The 18341-nt window shown below is 40.0% G+C and overlaps 1 protein-coding gene across 2 annotated transcripts in view; it reads right to left on the bottom strand.

Moving 5' to 3' along the window:
- Positions 1-18130, bottom strand: part of CYP20A1 (cytochrome P450 family 20 subfamily A member 1) — an 80516-nt gene extending 62386 nt beyond the window's left edge. For both annotated transcript variants that reach the window (XM_082840818.1, XM_082840817.1), the window contains exons 1-4: positions 17991-18130; positions 13673-13722; positions 12886-13052; positions 9573-9715 (exon numbers count right to left, since the gene is read on the bottom strand). In XM_082840818.1, the coding sequence (XP_082696944.1) occupies positions 9573-9715; positions 12886-13052; positions 13673-13722; positions 17991-18062 (432 nt within the window). In that variant the 5' untranslated portion in view covers positions 18063-18130. The remainder of the gene's footprint in view (positions 1-9572; positions 9716-12885; positions 13053-13672; positions 13723-17990) is intronic.
- Positions 18131-18341: the final 211 nt, after the last annotated feature.

Below are 18341 nucleotides of genomic sequence, written 5' to 3'. Positions count from 1 at the left end.
CTTTGTGACCGCCTGGAGGGGTGGGATAGGGAGGGTGGGAGGGAGGGCGACGCAAGAGGGAAGAGATATGGGAACATATGTATATGTATAACTGATTCACTTTGTTATAAAGCAGAAAGTAACACACCATTGTAAAGCAATTATACCCCAATAAAGATGTTAAAAAATTAAATTAAATTAAATTAAAAAAAAATACTGAACAGTACAAAAACAACAGCAGGGAACATCATTCTCCCCAAATCAACTCCTGCGTATTAGCAGCTTCCAGAAGAAAAAAGAAACCAAATACATAGTCCTAAGAAAGCCCATGAATAAAAGGTTTTGTTCTTAGAGAAAATTAAATAAATTATTGAATTTTGGTTTTAATTAGTCAATGAATTATTAAGCTTTGCTCCTAATGAAAATTCAGTGACTATTCAGACTATCACTGAGTTGAGTGGTTCATTGTTTTTTTTTGTTGTTTTTTTTTTTTGGTTCATTGTTTTTGACTTGTACAGTAATACAGGTTAGTGTAAAGAAAATTAATATGTAGAAAACAATAAATAACTTAAAAATAAATGAAAATATAGAAATTAATTTAAATCACCCTAAATTCAACCCAGTAGCAGTAATTACTGATAACATTTTTTTTAATAGAGCTTTTCATGTTTTTCTATAGGTATGTGTATCCATGTATATGTGTACATACATGTGTGCATAAAGGTATACTTTGGACAATGTATTAATACTCTACAAACTGTTCTGTATACTGGTTTTTATCACTTACCATCTGTTATGGGTTGAATTGTGCCCCCGCAAAAGATCTTGAAGTTTTAACCCCCAGTGCCTGTGAATGTGACCTCATTTGGGAATAGGTTCTTGCAGATAATCAGTTTAAGATATGCACATTAGGGTGGGCCTTAATCCAATACCACTGTGTCCTTATAAAAAGGGGAAATTTGGACACTGAAACACACACACAAACATATACACACACAGGGATACCTCATTATAAACATGAAGGCAGAGATTGGGGTGATAAGTGTACAAGCCAAGGAACACCAGAGATTACCAGCAAACTACTAGCAGCTAGGAAAGAGGCATAAAACAGATTTCCCTCACAGCCCCCAGAAGGAACCAACTCTGCTGGCAACTTGATCTTGGGCAACAGCCTCCAGAACTGTGAGACAATAAATTTCTGTGTTTAAGCCACCAAGTGTGTGCTAGCTCTAGCAAACCATCTCCCCATGTCAGTAAATAAATGTCTTTGCCACCTTAATGTTTTCATTCTAATCCACTGTACGGATTTACGATCATTCAAATAATCCTCTACTACTGGACGTTTAAGTATTTTCCAATTTCTGCTACAATAAACAATGCTTCAACAGCCATCTCTGTATATACATCTATTGCCATTTGACTTCCTTAGATATGAAATTTCTGAGTTAAGAAGTAGTTTTTAAGCTTTTGCTTTATATGGCCATGCTGCCCTGGAGAAAGCCTATATCAGCTTACAGTCTTACCAGCAATCTCAAAGTGTCCATTTCCCATACTTTGGACTGTACTAAGTGTTGTCATTTTATAAAACCTCTGTCAGTCTAACAGGTAAAAAATAACTCAACATTGCTTTAATTGGCTTATTTCGTTCTAATTATTGGTAGGGTTTAAACAAGTTTCAAATATTTAATGGCCATTTACATGTTTTCCACAATGTACTGCATGTGCACTTCTTTAGCCATTTTTCTACTGGGGCTTGTATCTTTTCCTTAATAATGTGTAAGAGCTTCTGTACATAGCTGGTTTTTAAATGAAATCCAGGGTATATATTTCCTCAGTTCTAAGTGATAGGTAGTCAGTTTTCTGGTGACCTTTCTTCTGTGAGATATTACATGTTCAAAAAAAAAAAACAAACCTATAAATGGTATTCCTAAACATTGGACCTATAAATGGTATTCCTAAATTTGGACCATTTGGGTCCAAATTTAGGACCAAATGGTATCCTAAAAACCTATTAGGGCAATCTGTGACTTATCAGAGACTTTAACTGTGACTATCTCCCCACAGTACCAGGTTATTACTGATTATGCAACTAACTGTGGAAATGCTTTCAGCCTATGCTGGTAAAGCCTTTTTTTCCCCCTTTTTAGCCATGAGCATAAAAATTTTATTATCAATATTGTCATTTGTATCACAGAACTGTGTTGTGATTTGCTCATCCATTTGTTTTGCACAGTACTCTACAAAACAATGCAAATATTAGAAATGATTCATGGAGGTTTTTACTCGACATACATATCTAGTACATCTGCTAGAGGCTTATATGAATCTCTTTTAGTTTATGAATCTTGACTATGTGTATTAGATGGGAATTCTAACAATCTGTTGATGAGCTTCACTTGATAGTATTAAACCAATGAGTTCAATAATTTTGGCTATTATTACTAAGCTGTCAATTAAGAGGGTTCTGGAAAACTGTCATAAATTCTAAAATCCAGAAAATACTTCTTAAATCAGAGTTTAACCCAAAAGTCATAGGAGCATATGGGGCTGAAGCACACAGAAGAGAGAAGTTACACTCACAGAACTAAAGTGGACGTTTACACACAGCCTTTGAGCAGAGACGGTCAGGGCAAGAAGGAACCAGAACTCACAGGATGAGGTTTGAGAGGATTAGAGAAGAGTCTGAATACAGAATTCAGATTTGGACCAAAATAAAAATAAAAAAGGCAAAAGAGGGCTTCCCTGGTGGCGCAGTGGTTGAGAGTCCACCTGCCAATGCAGGGGACACGGGTTCGTGCCCTGGTCCGGGAAGATCCCACATGCCGCGGAGCAGCTGGGCCCATGAGCAATGGCCGCTGAGCCTGCGCGTCCGGAGCCTGTGCTCCGCAACAGGAGAGGCCACAACAGTGACAGGCCAGCGTACCGCAAAAAGAAATAAATTAAAAAAAAAAAAGAAAGGCAAAAGATTTATTGTGTCAATATGAAGTACAGCTTATTCTGGAGTGGTAACTCTGATAAACAGCCCTGTTCTCTTAAAGAAAAACCATTAGTAGGGAGGAAGAGGATGCTCTGACTACAGCTCTCTTCAATCATGTTCTTACTGATTAAATATTAATTGGTATTTCTGACTAATGAGTAAGCTAAGTAACTGGCTTGTGCTATGGGGTTGAAAACATAAACCTGAAACACGTTTCTCATGTATGGACCCAGTCTGTGAACCAAAGCTTGAAAATATGATGGCAAGAAATGTGAAAACTGGTAAATAATTTTCCACTTTGATTTGCCGTTGATCAGACAGGAGGAGGAAAAAACGCAATACAGAGCAAGGACAAAAAAGATTGAAAATTTGGGAAAGAAAGCCTACGATTAAAGATTAAAGAAGCTAGAATTACTTAGCTTGAAGCAGAGAAGAAAGACTAATTAAGGCTTTTAACAATAAAGATTACTGAAAAGCATAATCACTGAAAGCAAAGCAAAGAGAAATAGGTAAAATTCCCTGGAGCTATACAATTAAATACCAAGATTCTTACAGACAAATGTTAGGTGTTTAAACAGAACAGAAAGAAAGGTTCTGACTGGTGAATGCTTGGACAGAGGCAACATAACTGCTTTCATGTAGGACATTCAGGTGTGACAGGACCAGCTATGACAACCCAGGCAGGCAGCCTGAGAGGTCCAGAGAACATGATGATACAACACAGTACTGACCGGGACTTCCCTGGTGGTCCAGTGGTTAAGACTCTGCACTCCCAACGTAGGGGGCCTGGGTTCAATCCCTGGTCAGGGAACTAGATTCTGCATGCCACAACTAAAGATCCCGCATGCTGCAACTAAAGGTCCCGCACGCTACAATGAAGATCTCGTGTGCCACAACTAAGACCTGGCACAGCCAAATAAATAAATATTTAAAACAAAACAAAACCAAACAGTACTGACAATAATGAGAAGGTGGAAATTTGATATACAGATGTCCTGATGGCCCTGTGAATAATGGCTATCAGTTAGAAATAGGAACTGGAAAGGAGAAAGACTAATCAGCAGCTGGCCATGGTTAAAGGCCTTGTTTGCTTAGTTTTTGGAAGCAAAACTGTGCAGAGGAGCCAACATGTTAATTAATGCTTCTGGTAAACTCAACAAGCCAGCCTCAAATCTTGAATGAAAAGTGTGAGTTTCAAACAGAATTGAAGAATAAGGAAAATATGGCATTAAGCATTTACTGAATGTAGTTTTTTAAAAGTAGATACTGTAGGATGAGTCAAAATGGCATCCTCTTAAGATTTATCAGTTATTCTACAACTCAAGAAAGTCACAAAAGTCTTATAATGCGCAGTCTGAACATTTTTAGGAGGAATGAACAAAGTTACAGAAGGTGAGAAGGAAAAGAAAAGAAACCTGACCAAGTAGCTATTACATGCTAAATAATCTTAAGCCCTTGAAAAAGTATGTCCTCACCTGTACGATGTCTGGAATCTGTTTAAAAATAATCCAGAGAGAAAACAGGGGAGGTAAGTCGGGGTATAGATAAAGTAAGATTGCATCTAATTTGCTAACTGTTAAAGTTTGGTGATAAGAATACGGATTAAATTTTTCATGACTTTTACACTAATTATTAGAGAAATGCAAATCAAAACTACAGTGATGTATCACCTCACACGAGTTAGAATGGGCATCATCAGAAAATCTACAAACAACAAATGCTGGAGAGGGTGTGGAGAAAAGGGAACCCTCTTGCACTGTTGGTGGGAATGTAAATTGGTACAGCCACTATGGAGAACAGTATGGAGGTTCCTTAAGAAACTAAAAATAGAACTACCATATGACTCAGAAATCCCACTACTGGGCATATACCTGAGAAAACCACAATTCAAAAAGACACATGCACCCCAGTGTTCACTGCAGCACTATTTACAGTAGCCAGGTCATGGAAGCAACCTAAATGCCCATCGACAGACGAATGGATAAAGAAGATGTGGTACATATATACAATGGAGTATTACTCAGCCATAAAAAGGAACGAAATTGGGTCATTTGTAGAGATGTGGATGGATCTAGAGACTGTCATACAGAGTGAAGTCAGTCAGAAAGAGAAAAACAAAACCATATATTAACGCGTATATGTGGAACCTAGAAAAATGGTACAGATGAACCAGTTTGCAGGGCAGAAATAGAGACACAGATGTAGGGAACAAATGTATGGACACCAAGAGGGAAAGTGGGGTGGAGGGGTGATGAATTGGGAGATTGGGTTTGACACGTATACACTGATGTGTATAAAATGGATGACTAACGAGAAAGTGCTGTATAGAAAAATAAATAAAATAAAATTCAAAAAAAATTTTTTTCCATGGTTTTAAAAATTATTTACCATATACAATGTGAAAGTCAGTGGGGTGTACTTGTGTACTTGTGAGTGAATGTGGGTTTAATCTATATAGAACAGTAAGGACTCCTACGTAACCCTTCAAATGGGACAGATATAGGCCCATCAACTATAAAAATCCTGCATGAAAGAAGAAACGCATTAACTAAATTGGAAGCATTAATAAGGAGGTGTAGTTTCAGAGGAGCAGGAAAAATGTAAGAAAGAAGAAAATTTAACAGAACAGAAGAACGCTGGGAGGTGGGGGGAGCAGCAAACAAACAGCAGGAAAATCTACTTCTCAAACAAAGGAAGGAAAGGTATTTTTTTGGGTAGTTACTGTGTTCTAAGACCTGTTGTTAGGTATTTTACATCATGACCTCATATAATCCTCACAGCAAATTTGTAACGTGGATGCTATTAGCCTCAATTTAAGATGAGGCAATAGGACCTCCCTGGAGGTCCAGTGGTTAAGACTCTGTGCTTCTAACGCAAGGGGCACAGGTTTGACCCCTGGTCGGGAAATTAAGGGATCCCTGCAGAGTGACCAAAAAAAAAAAAAAAAAGAGGCAATAAAAGCTCACAAAGGCCAAGTAACAAAGAATCATGCAGATACTAAATGACAGAAATAAGATTCAAAGCCTTTTGCCCAAGCTTAAAGTCTCTGCTCTATACAATACTACTACTTCCCAAGAAGCTACATTAAACATACAACAAAATAAAAACTTTCTTCGAGGTACACAGATTACAGGAAAGGGGAAGGAAAACACAATATAAGAAGGGAGATAAGAAAGTCAATTTAATTTTGTTATGTAAGTATGGCCAGGTTGTCATGGTAGTAAAGAGAGTGAATGGCAGAGCGTAGGTAACTAAACTGGATATTGGAAGACGAGCTGGCCAGGAGTTAGCTGAGGAGAAAATAGCAAGAACAGACCCACAGAGATAAGAGAAGAGACTATGAATTGAGGACCTGTAAGTTGGTTGGTATTCATTCACTGATTTAATAAATATTTACTGAGGGCCTACTCTACACCAAGACCCACGGATACAGTAGAAATCAAAACAGAATAGTGTCTCCCTCCGTGGAGCATACAGCTTAGGAAAGATTATTCAAAGAATTACACATAATATAATTACAAACTAGGACGTGTTGCAAAGGAAAAGCAAAGGGTGTTATGACAGCATCTAAAAGGGGGACCTTCCTAGGGACAGTGGGATGATCAGAGATGGCTTCCCTGGGGAAGTGACATCTAAACTGAGCTGAAGAATGAACATGCATTAACTAGGTGTGTGGATGGTTAGATGAGACAATCCAGGCAACAAGAACAGCATATACAGAGCCCTTGAGATAGCAGAGAACAAGGTATAGAACTAAGAGAAAACCAGGGTGGCTAGAGTATAAGCACAAATGAGAAAGTGGGAAACGAGGCTGGAAAAGTAGGCAGGTCAAACCACATACGGTCTTTAAGATTACATTCAAGACTTCGGAGTTTGTCCCAAGAGCAAAGGGAAGCCAGTGGAGGTTTTTGATCAGGGACTGATAAAATAAGAATTGTATTTTGAAAGTGTCTGTTCTTAGGGGTTATGAACATCCAGTCCATAGATACCAAAGGGTCTGTGTCTGTGCATAGAATCCAGGAGTCCATGAACTTGGATGAGGGGGGAAAAAAAAATCTTTATTTTTCACTAACCTCTAAATAAAATTTAGCACTTCTTTCTGAATATAGGCCTTTTAACTTTGTCGCAATACAAATCTCAAATACGTTCACATTATATTTTGGTTATTGTAAAACTCTCAAAATAATGGTTTTGTCTCTCATAACATCATTACTTTAAAATTGTGGAAGTTTGAGGAAGCATTGCTAGATCTTGTTATGTAATACATTAACAATAAAGCACTGATATTATAATATCACAAGTTTTTTAAAAATAACATTTTGATAACTATATTGGTTTCCTTTGTAGTTACACATTTCCAAATGCTATTCTCCGAAGGAGTCTGTAGGTTTCACCACAACTGCAAGGGGTACATGTCTTAAAAGAAGCCTAAGAATCCCTAACAAAGGGTAGAAATTGGGGAAGGGCAGAGAGAAGGCAGAGAAACAAGCAATCCACATAAGACGATGGAAGCTTAAACCAGGATGGGAGCAGTGCTGGTGGAGTAGAGCAATTTGAAAGATATTCAGAAGGTAAAAGTGACATTAGAGACTCTTTTCAAATGTAATTTTCTAAGAATATTTACTATTATAAAAATACTTATCATATAATGGTAAATAAAAATGCAGTCTAAAACTATCTCTACAGTATAATGCTGATTGAAATTCTACTGTACACAGAAATGACTGGAATGATGCGAAGTATTTTAAAATGTTAAACATGGTTATCACCGGGGAATGAACAGCAGTAAAAATGTTTATTTTTTTCCTTAGGACTTCTCTAAATGTTTCCATATTTTAAAAAGTGACTAGCAGAAAAAGCATAATTTTAGTTATTTCTGGAAATTTTCTTCTCTTTTCTTTTCTCTTTTTCTTTTTGGCCGAGCCACAGGGCATGCAGGACCTTAGTTCCCCGACCAGGGATGGAACCTCGAAGCCATGCTCACCCCACCCTCACCCCACGGCCGCAGCAAGTGCAGAGCCTTCACCTGGACGGCCAGGGAAGTCCCTGCAAATTTTTTAATGATGGGGAAATGCTTACGATACGTTTTATAGTGAAAAAGTATATAAAATTGTACATACAATATGATCTCAACCATATAAAAAATCTATAGTCAAATTATGAGTGATTTCTTTACACTATCAGATTTTCCACGTTTTCTTTAGTAACCATATATTACTTTTATAAATTACATCATTTTTAAATGGCACAAATGGATAGATTAGCTTTGGACAGAAGGAAGGATTCTTCAAGATTTAAAGTAAGAAAAAAGAACCAAGGTTTGTGATGGACAGAGTCTACTGGTGGGGGAACAGGCTACTGAGGGAGTTCACACGTAAAGGACTCCATAGTCTCAGCAAAGCAGGAGGCTAGGACATCTACAGCAAGCAAAGGGGTGGGTAGGACTGGCAGTACTAGAATAAGGGTGAAGGTCTGCAACAGCCCTGTGGGAGCACAGGGAACCGTGAGGCAGTGCACAGGGCTTGGCTAAGGGTCTTTAGAAACAAAAAGGAAACGGTATGGATTAGTATTGTTCTCAACCTTTGTAAATGATTTGCTGAGCTTCTTAAAAATGTCAGGTGCCCCTCCCAGTGATTCAGTTTGTCCAAGTAAAGGCCCAGTAATCTGCACCTTAAACAAGAAGGAGTGTTTCAGGTGAGTTCAGACCATATTTTAGGAAATGCTGGTTTAGTCTGGTCTGAAAACAATGGACAAGTCTACTGATACATAAAATATCTTCAGGTTCTCTCTGTTCCCATCATTCCAACTTACATAGGGAGTCTAGATGTTAAGATTTTTATTTGTTTTTGTTTCGTTTTAGAATTTCAGGAGAATAAAAATCAGCTTAGAGGGACTTCGCTGGCGGTCCTGTGGTTAAGGCTCTGTGCTTCCACTGCAGGGAGCATGGATTCAACCCCTGGTAGGGAACTAAGATCCCACAAGCCTTGCAGTGCAGCCCGCCCCGGCAAAAAAAGAGTAAAATTCAGCTTCGAAAGACAGGTAAGAAAAGAGTAGGAAAAACAAAGACACACTAATAGTTAAAATATACAGACGGTCCCCGACATACAATTTTTCAACGTTACCATGGCGCAAAAGCCATAAGCGTTCAGTAGAAACGGTCCTCTGAACTTATCTTGATCTTCTGCTGGGCTAGCGTATGAAGTACGACACTTTGTGACGCTGGCAGCAACAGCAGCCGTAGCCCACAGCCAGCCATGGGACCATGACAGCAAAGAGCCCATAAGCTTACAACCATTCTGTACCCAGACAACAATCTATTTCTCACTTTCTGTACAGTGTTCAATAAATTACACGAGCTAGTCAACACTCTATTATAAAATAGGCTTAGTGTGAGATGATTGTGCCCAACTGCAGGCTAACGTAAGTGTTCTGAGTATGTTTAAAGCAGGCTAGGCTAAGCTATGATGTCCAGGAGGTTAGGTGTATTTAAATGCATTTTCAACTTATGATATTTTTCAACTCACGATGTGTTTATCAGGACATAACCCCATCGTAACTCGAGGAAGATCCATATACTATTATCTGTATGATAGAACTCCAGGACAAACTACCTTACCTTTAGCAGGAGAGCAAAATTACTCCGCAGAGAATTAGTCACACCATTTTCATACAATTTTTTCCTCATGAGGTTTTCACTCACATTCCCACTCTCAGACTGATACCTTAATAATGACTTTAGCATGGTTTCAAAAGGGTCCGCTGAAACAGACAAATTAAACATTTCAAAGGCAAAGTAATCACTCAAAAAAAAAAAAATCTCCAGCAAAAGAACAGAGATCAGGGAGGTACAGGACTGTAGCCAAGAGACTATGAACTTTTTTTCACAACTCCCTTGTCTTTCCTAAATGTGAACAGTTCAAGAGGCAATAAAAATTGGCAAGAAAGGGCTTCCCTGGTGGCGCAGTGGTTGACAGTCCACCTGCCGTTGCAGGGAACACGGGTTCGTGCCCCGGTCCGGGAAGATCCCACATGCCGCAGAGCAGCTGGGCCGGTGAGCCATGGCCACTGAGCCTGCGTGTCCGGAGCCTGTGCTCCGCAACGGGAAAGGCCACAACAGTGAGAGGCCCACGTACCACAAAAAAAAAAAAAAAAAAAATTGGCAAGAAAACAATATTCTGACTGGGAATTTCACTGTAAATCATTAATATTTACATAAATTTTCTACTCACATGACAGCAATATCTTTCACTTTGTAAAAAAAAATCACACCACTGATTTTTAAAGCAAAATTGATTTTGTGTATGTAACTGTCAAGTATTACAGTTAAAATTATTTAGCTGAATTCAAAAATTTCTTTTCTTTTCTCCTTCATTCATTTTTAAGTGTTTCTTGTTTCCTGTTTTTTTTTTGGCGGCAGCGCTGTGAGGCTCGCAGGATCTTAGTTCCCCAACCAGGGATCAAACCCAGGCCCCTTGCAGTGGAAGCACAGAGTGCTAACCACTGGATCGCCAGAGAATTCCATAAGTGTTTCTTTAATGACTGTATTATTTCCACATACGCAAAAATACACTGTCATTGTAAATAATTAAAACAACATAGATACATAGAAAATAAATTCATCTAAATCTCACCACACAGAGATAGTCACTGTTAAATATCTGAGATTTTTTTTTTTACAGCTGTTAACATTTCTCATCAGAGAGAGACAGACAGAAAAATCTGTCAGATTTTGCAAAGAACTACAGTCCCTTCTTTCAGAGCACGTCTCTCAGTTCATTAGTGTGATCATTCGAACACCATTTACATGCTCCCCCACTTCCCCAGCACTAGACTATAAATTCCACAGGAGCAGAGGCCATGTCTGGTTATACCCATCTTTGCATTTCTTAACGGAGCCATCCTTCCACGTTGCGGAAATTTTGTGATTAAGAAAACAGACCCATGGGCTTCCCTGGTGGTGCAGTGGTTGAGAGTCCGCCTGCCGATGCAGGGGACACAGGTTCGTGCCCCGGTCCGGGACGATCCCACATGCTGCAGAGCAGCTGGGCCCGTGAGCCATGGTCGCTGAGCCTGCGCGTCCGGAGCCTGTGCTCCGCAACAGGAAAGGCCACAACAGTGAGAGGCCCGCGTACCGCAAAAAAAGAAAAAAAGAAAAAAAAGAAAACAGACCCAGCCCAGAGAGCCTAGCTTCAAGTCCCAGCTCCATCACTAATTAGTTGTGTGACTTTGGGCAAATGACTTAGCCTCTCTGTACATCAGTTTTCTCTTCTGTAAAGTGGGGATAATTATAATACATACTTCATAAGGTGTTCTGAGGATTAAATCAGTTAACGTGTGTAAGGTCTTACAATAGTGCTGGCATATAGAAATTGCTATATGAGTATCTGAAGAACAAAATAAAATAAACCTATATCATCATATTAACGCCTGAATGTATCCTTTAATGCAGCCATTAAAAATTTTTAAGTTTTGGGCTTCCCTGGTGGCGCAGTGGTTGAGAGTCCGCCTGCCGATGCAGGGGACACGGGTTCGTGCCCGGGTCCAGGAAGATCCCTACATGCCGCGGAGCGGCTGGGCCCGTGAGCCATGGCCACTGAGCCTGTGCGTCCGGAGCCTGTGCTCCGCAATGGGAGAGGCCACAACAGTGAGAGGCCACAACAGTGAGAGGCCCGCGTACCACAAAAAAAAAAAAAAAAAAATTTAAGTTTTAAGTTTTTATTATGAATAATACTAATGTCTTTTCTCATCTATGTGATTATCAGCTTATGATAATTCCTTAAGATAAGTCAAAGGTCACTGCCAACCTTCTCTCCAGATAGTTTGTAAAACATTTATACTCCATGTTTCTCCATTCCCTCACCAACAATGAGTTTTGCCAACATTTTTCATCTCTTCTAGTCAGATAAGTGAAAATCTCATATTTATTTGCATCCCACTGACTATTAGTGAGGTTGAAATCTTTTAATTTGCTTATTGGCTATTTTTATTTCTTCTTTCTTAATTACCTTGTTTTTGCCCATTTTTCCACAATTGCATTTTATTTTCTTATTAGTTTTCATTTACTTTATATATATATATAGGTGGTAAATAGTTCCCCCATCTCTCTTTTAAACTTCTTCATGATACCTTTTTATTTTACAGAAATATAGTATGTGGCCAACATTTTCCTATCTCTCTTTTTCATGGTGTTTTTTATTGTACTGAAATTTTTTCATTTTTATGTAGACAGATTTACCCATCTTGTGATTGATGGCTCTTAGATCTCGTGTCAGGGTACAAAAGGGCTTATCAACAACCCCCTCAAAAAAATTTAAGATTTAACCATTTTTTCTTCTATTACTTTTATGACTCCAAATTTTAATCATTTCTAATTCATTTTGATATAAAGAGTGAGACAGGGACTGAGATTTATTTTTTCCAAATAGCTAACTAGTTTTCCCAAACCATTTATTACCTTTCCCCTTTATCATAAAATGCTACCTTTATCATATATACTCGGTTTGTCTACTGGGCTACCTACTCCATTCCATCAATCCGTCTAGTCCTATCACAGTACAAGATTCTTTAAGTTAATCAAGTTTTATAGTACACTGTTCGACCTGATGGTACAAGAATCTCCCGCACTAATGTTCTTTCTAGATGTTTCTTAACTGCTCTTGTACCTTTACTCTTTCAGACGTACCCTGGAACTAGTTTTTCAGGTTCCAAAAAAATCCTGTTGGCATTTACGCTGGGATTTTTTTCGTACATATCTATAAACTGAAGGAAGAAAATCATCATTTTACAATACTGTGTCTTAAATGAAGAAATAATATAAAGACTTCAGCACAATGTCTGGCATATAATACAAAGTATTTAATAAATTTAATAAATCCTATAGATCTTCATTTATAGACATCTACTCTAATTAAAAAGAAAATTAAACTTACATGTCTTATTGGGGTTGATATGCTGCTTTAGCACATCAACACTGCCCAAACTAACCACAAGGCGCCTGCCAAACCAGAAAGAGACCACAGGCCCATATCTCTCATGCAAATTAACCAGGAACTCGTGCAAACTTCCACTGTTCACAATATCTGGAAGATTACCATCTCTGAAAAAAGAGCAACATTTGACAAAATAATCAATTTAACATGGAAGAATCAGAAAAACAATACTAGTTGATTCTGAATTAACTGTGTCAACAGATGAGAGCAAAAGTACACAAAATTCAAATTACTGCAAAATCCAAAACTGAATTATATTTGACTTCTCTCTCTCGGTAGTTACATTTGGATATGGATTTGTCTGATATTTTGAGAATTCATAACACTTCATACCAAATAAAAAAGCTACACGAGGAACATCTGACTTAGACACTGGAAAACTATCCAATTTTTGCAGCAACTCATTCTGAGATAGCAATGGACACCATCATTGGCTATTAAATCACAGGCTAATTTAAATCAGCTATGGCAACTTTTTCTTATTTCCTTCTATCTTAATCCTTTCTTTCTATTTTCAACACTCTCTGGCTAACAGAAGTGAAAGAAATTAAAGGTTTTGATTTATACAGGCTTCCTTTCTGTTCTTAACAAAGTTTAGGTAGTATGCCCAGAGATAAGTTTAGAGAAAACAAAGGAATGAAATAAACTGAGTAATCTAAAGACACGGTTTAGTTTTGATCCAAAATTAAGAGTTGACTCTACTTGATTTAAAAAAACAACAACTCACTTTTCTTCTGTTGGAGTAATCCCTGGAATTCCTGCAGCTTGTCTGGAAGCCTTAGGGAAAAAATTTTAAGAAGTTTAGTATAATGAATTATCACATATCCCATAAGTCAGATGCATTTTCCCAAGACATCTGCAGGACCTTAAATGATGGTTTTCCAAATTGGCTGAATCTCAGAGATTATTTCTATATTAAAATACAAAAACTGGATTCTTTGTATTGAAAAGCATTATCCTAATATTCCTCCTCTCCATCAACTAAACTAAGGTGTTTGAAGAATTTAACATCCATTCTTCATCAATTAATACATAATCAAGTACATTTTTCTTTGTTCTGAGACTACATATGGTCCCATCTAGCTTGGCTTTCAAAAAAAAATCAATGTCATGATTATAATAGTTTCATTCCTAAAATAGTTCTCCTCTTTCTAGTCAAAGAATTTACCAAAATACAATGTGATATTCATCATTTGCTTTAATGCAGTTATTATTATCAGGGTCATACAGTCAGAAAGGTGTCTGGTATAGAAGTAAATAACAAAATAATTCATAGCAAATTGTTAAAAGTGACAACCTCTGAAGAATGAACTATGAAAAAGTTGGGGGAATTTTCATGTTTTACAATTTTGTACTGGGTTTATGGTCGCTGGGTTTAGAGGTTAGTGTCTTTTTTTTTTTTTACAACAAGCGTTTTATAATAAGATATCTTTTTTTACAACAAGCGTTTTATAATAAGATATCTTGTAAAACTATTTTTAAATAAACTAAATATTTATAGGAAAAATAACCTAAAATAGTCAACTCCAGAATCAATTCTGAATTTTGTCAATGATTTTAGCTAGTACTAATCAGAGTTTATTTGTCTGACATTCTGCCCTTTCTCCCCTACTTAACATTATACAAATAAATGAATATTTATTTATTTGAACATTTAAAGGCTAAACAGTGTTCCACTATGTATCCAGAATTGTGTAATCATCTTCCTGCTATAGTGTTATAAAACATCTAGGCTATTTCTTTCTTTCATTTTCTCATTGTTATAGGTAGTGCCATGAAAATCTTTATACAACTTTACTTTTTTCCTCCTTTGGGGTATGTATGCCAAAAGAGAGATACTAGGTTGAATGATACTAACTGAAGAGTTTAACAGTTTGTACTAAATCCTATAAGAATACTATCTAGGGGCTTCCCTGGTGGTGCAGTGGTTAACAATCTGCTTGCCAATGAAGGGGACACGGGTTCAAGCTCTGGTCCGGGAAGATCCCACATGCTGTGGAGCAACTAAGCCCGTGCACCACAGCTACTGAGCCTGCGCTCTACAGCCCGCGAGCCACAACTACTGAGCCTGTGTGCCACAACTACTGAAGCCCATGCACCTAGAGCCCGTGCTCTGCAAAAAGAGAAGACACCGCAATGAGAAGCCTGTGCACCACAATGAAGAGTAGACCCCACTCGCCGCAACTAGAGAAAGCCCATGCGCAGCAACATAGACCCAACGTGGCCAAAAATAAATAAATAAAAATAAATTTAAAACAAACAAAAAAAAGTAGTAGTCTGAAGTGATTATCTTTCCAAAAAAAAAAAATACTATCTAGGTAATAGTATGTGCAACTTGCATTTAACTGATGACAATGAAACCTACAATGTAAAATTTTGTCCTACAGTCTCATCAATAATGGAAACTTGTCAAGTTTGATATTATAAAAAGTGGGGAAAAGGATGGAAGGAACTCAATTAGAAAAAGAAAAAGTCAGTCATATAAAAAAAGCCAACTTTTTATTTTCTAGGTTGAAATTATTGACTGAAACAAGTTTCCTGACTTCTCTTTAAACATGGTAGATTGATAACACTCATCAATTATCTCTTCCTGAAATCCCACAAAATGAAAGTGAAGATATAAAAAGGGAGAAAATACCGATATAGAGAATGGGAGAGGAGACAACAGTGGACGAACAATCCAACCAATTTTTTTGGAAGTGTTAAGCTGTTGGAGTAGTGATTAATTGACGTAGTTGTGAGGCCTCCTCTGGGGGTCTGCAGAGGAGAATTTCCACAAGAAGCAATCAGACTTGCACTCAGTAACCAGAAAGGCAGGGTAAGACGCAAGATTTTAACAATTAGCAAAAAGCCAGTATACAGATCCCTCAGACACCATTCTTGTGATTACGATCCTTCTGGAAAGAGACCTTGAGACTACAGATTCAGGAACAACCGGCTGGTGGGTGGTGGCCCCTATAATTCTAAGGGAAAATTATTCCCAACTTAGAATTTTACACTAAGCCAAACTATCATTCAAGTGTGAAGCTAGAACAGAAAGATTTTCACACAAGCAAGGCCTCAAAAAATGTATTTTCCTCAGAAGTCTGTGCGTTTTGCATAAGAAAGCTCCTACACCAACCTCCACCCTTCAAGAGGAGAAATGAAGAGTGAGCCCCAGAACACCAGGCAAAATGCTCTCCTGCCCTTTACTATATCCACATCTTCCACATAGCTAAATTGACGAGATCCCCAAATTGGCATGCACCTGGCAAGACCCTGCCAAACTCCCTGATAATCGTACCCTCACCACTATCATCTACCTTAAGACCATCCAGAATGTTACTATGACCTTTTTCCTTACCTATATTAGACACCACACTAAGCCCAGGACTACCATCCCCAGGTCTTCCCTCGTCCCCCAGACTCCTATTCCTACAGAAGTTTATCTTCTTTCCTGACCCATCTGTCCCCAACTCAAAACTCCACCTGATCTCAGCCACTCATTCCTATGGTTGTACACTAGGTCTTGACATTACCAATAACTTCACCATCTCCAGAGTTTTAACATCAAGCATCCAAATCTCCAAGCACCTCCTATTTTTCCTTTTCACTATTTTTAACATCTTGACTCCAAAAACTATTTTTACCCCAAAAGGACTTTTAACCCACCCACTCATATACTCATTTTCCACTCTCTCCAGCTGAGATTCCATGGTCCATTATAACCACTCCCTTGCCCTATATCCTTTTGTCAAAAGCACCTAGTAAAACACCAATTCTAATTAAACCCAATATCTGTCAACTGCCCCTGATTCCACATAGATGAAGAAAAACTGCTGGAAGGGCTTCCCTGGTGGCGCAATGGTTGAGAGTCCGCCTGCCGATGCAGGGGACATGGGTTCGTGCCCCGGTCCGGGAGGAACCCACGTGCCGCAGAGCTGCTGGGCCCGTGAGCCACGGCCACTGAGCTTGCGCTTCCGGAGCCTGTGCTCCGCAACGGGAGCGGCCACAAAAGTGAGAGGCCCGCGTACCGCAAATAAAAACAAAAACTGCTGGGGAAAAACACACCCATAATGACTAGTCTTATTTTAATTTCATGACCCTCAAGTGAGTTGCCTGGTAATCTCGTTTCCCTACTCCCGCACTCTCCTAACCTTCCAGATGGCTATTTCTCAGAAAATAAGATTCACTGAAAGTTCCAGATTGTGCAGTTGCAATACTCCAATCCAACCCATTTACCAGCAAGAATATTTAAGGTGTTCTGTCATTGCCAGCGATGTATTTGGCACTGTGCTGCTGCTTTACAACTTCTTCTACAAAACCACGACCTTGCTTTGCAGATGATCCCTCATCCATTAGTTCCTTTGTTTTCAGAACCACCTTCTGAGGTTGAAGAAGGCAAGAAGAGAAAGAAGGCCGGAAGGAGATTCAGAGATAAAGCACTAGGCTAGGTGAAGCTCACAGCTAACCTCCCCCTGCACAGGGCTCCTTCCACGACCGCTTTATTTAGCCCGTGAGGCCCTGCGAGGAGCAAGACCCGGTCTGGACCTTAAGGACTTTGGATGTCAGGAATGAAAGTCGAAAGACAGATGGAAGAGTAGACGACAAAAGAAACACTGGGGGAGAATCCTTGGGAAAGGGGAAAGGCGTGGAGCAGCCTGGAGTTTCCTCCCAGGCACACTAGAAAATGGAACTGGAGTGGGCAGAGTTACTGCCCGAAAGCCACCAAAGCGCTTCAGACCCGCCCTTAACAGTGGCGTGGCGAGGGCAGGCGCAGGGAAGCCGGACCCGCGGACCAGCCCTCAGCCCCCGGCGGCCGCATCCGCGCTGCTGAACCACCTGCCCGCCTCACTCGGCGTCGGAAAGCGGCCCTGTGGTCCGCGCCGCTCCGTCCTCAGCGCCAGCCCCGCGCGCGCCCGCGAAGCGTCACATGCCCCGGAGCTGGACTGAGCCGGAACCGCAGCAGGAGCTCTCCCCGCACCCCCTCCGGGCCCGCCCCCTGCGGCCCGCCGCGGGCAGGGCGACGTGGATGCGGGGGAGACCGAGGCCGAGCCGGCGGTTACCGGATAGAGGTAGAGCACGGCTCCCACCAACGCCAGCAAGAAGGTAACGGCGAAGATCGCGAAGTCCAACATGGCTCCTCCGCCCGGGAGCCACGTCTTGGTTCCACGCTCGGCAGCAGCGCCTCAGCGTGCTGGGACCCGCGCAACGGAGGGGTGTGCGGGGGCGCCCGCGGGACGAGCGAACGAATGGGCCGCTGGGGGCGTGGCCTGGGCCGCCAGGGCTGGCGAGGGGAGCAAGGGAGCGCGGAGGAGCTCTGGGAGATGGGAGCCGCGCCCCGGGGCGGGATTCCGGCGGACGCGACTCCTGGCACGCCCGAGACTCCAGACACGCCCACGACTCCGGGATCGAGT

Source organism: Leucopleurus acutus, assembly GCF_964270905.1.
Source record: "Leucopleurus acutus genome assembly, chromosome: 6".
NCBI classification, from domain to species: Eukaryota; Metazoa; Chordata; class Mammalia; order Artiodactyla; family Delphinidae; genus Leucopleurus; species Leucopleurus acutus.
Note: the sequence above shows the minus strand (reverse complement) of the source record. Positions and strands in the feature narration are given on the sequence as shown.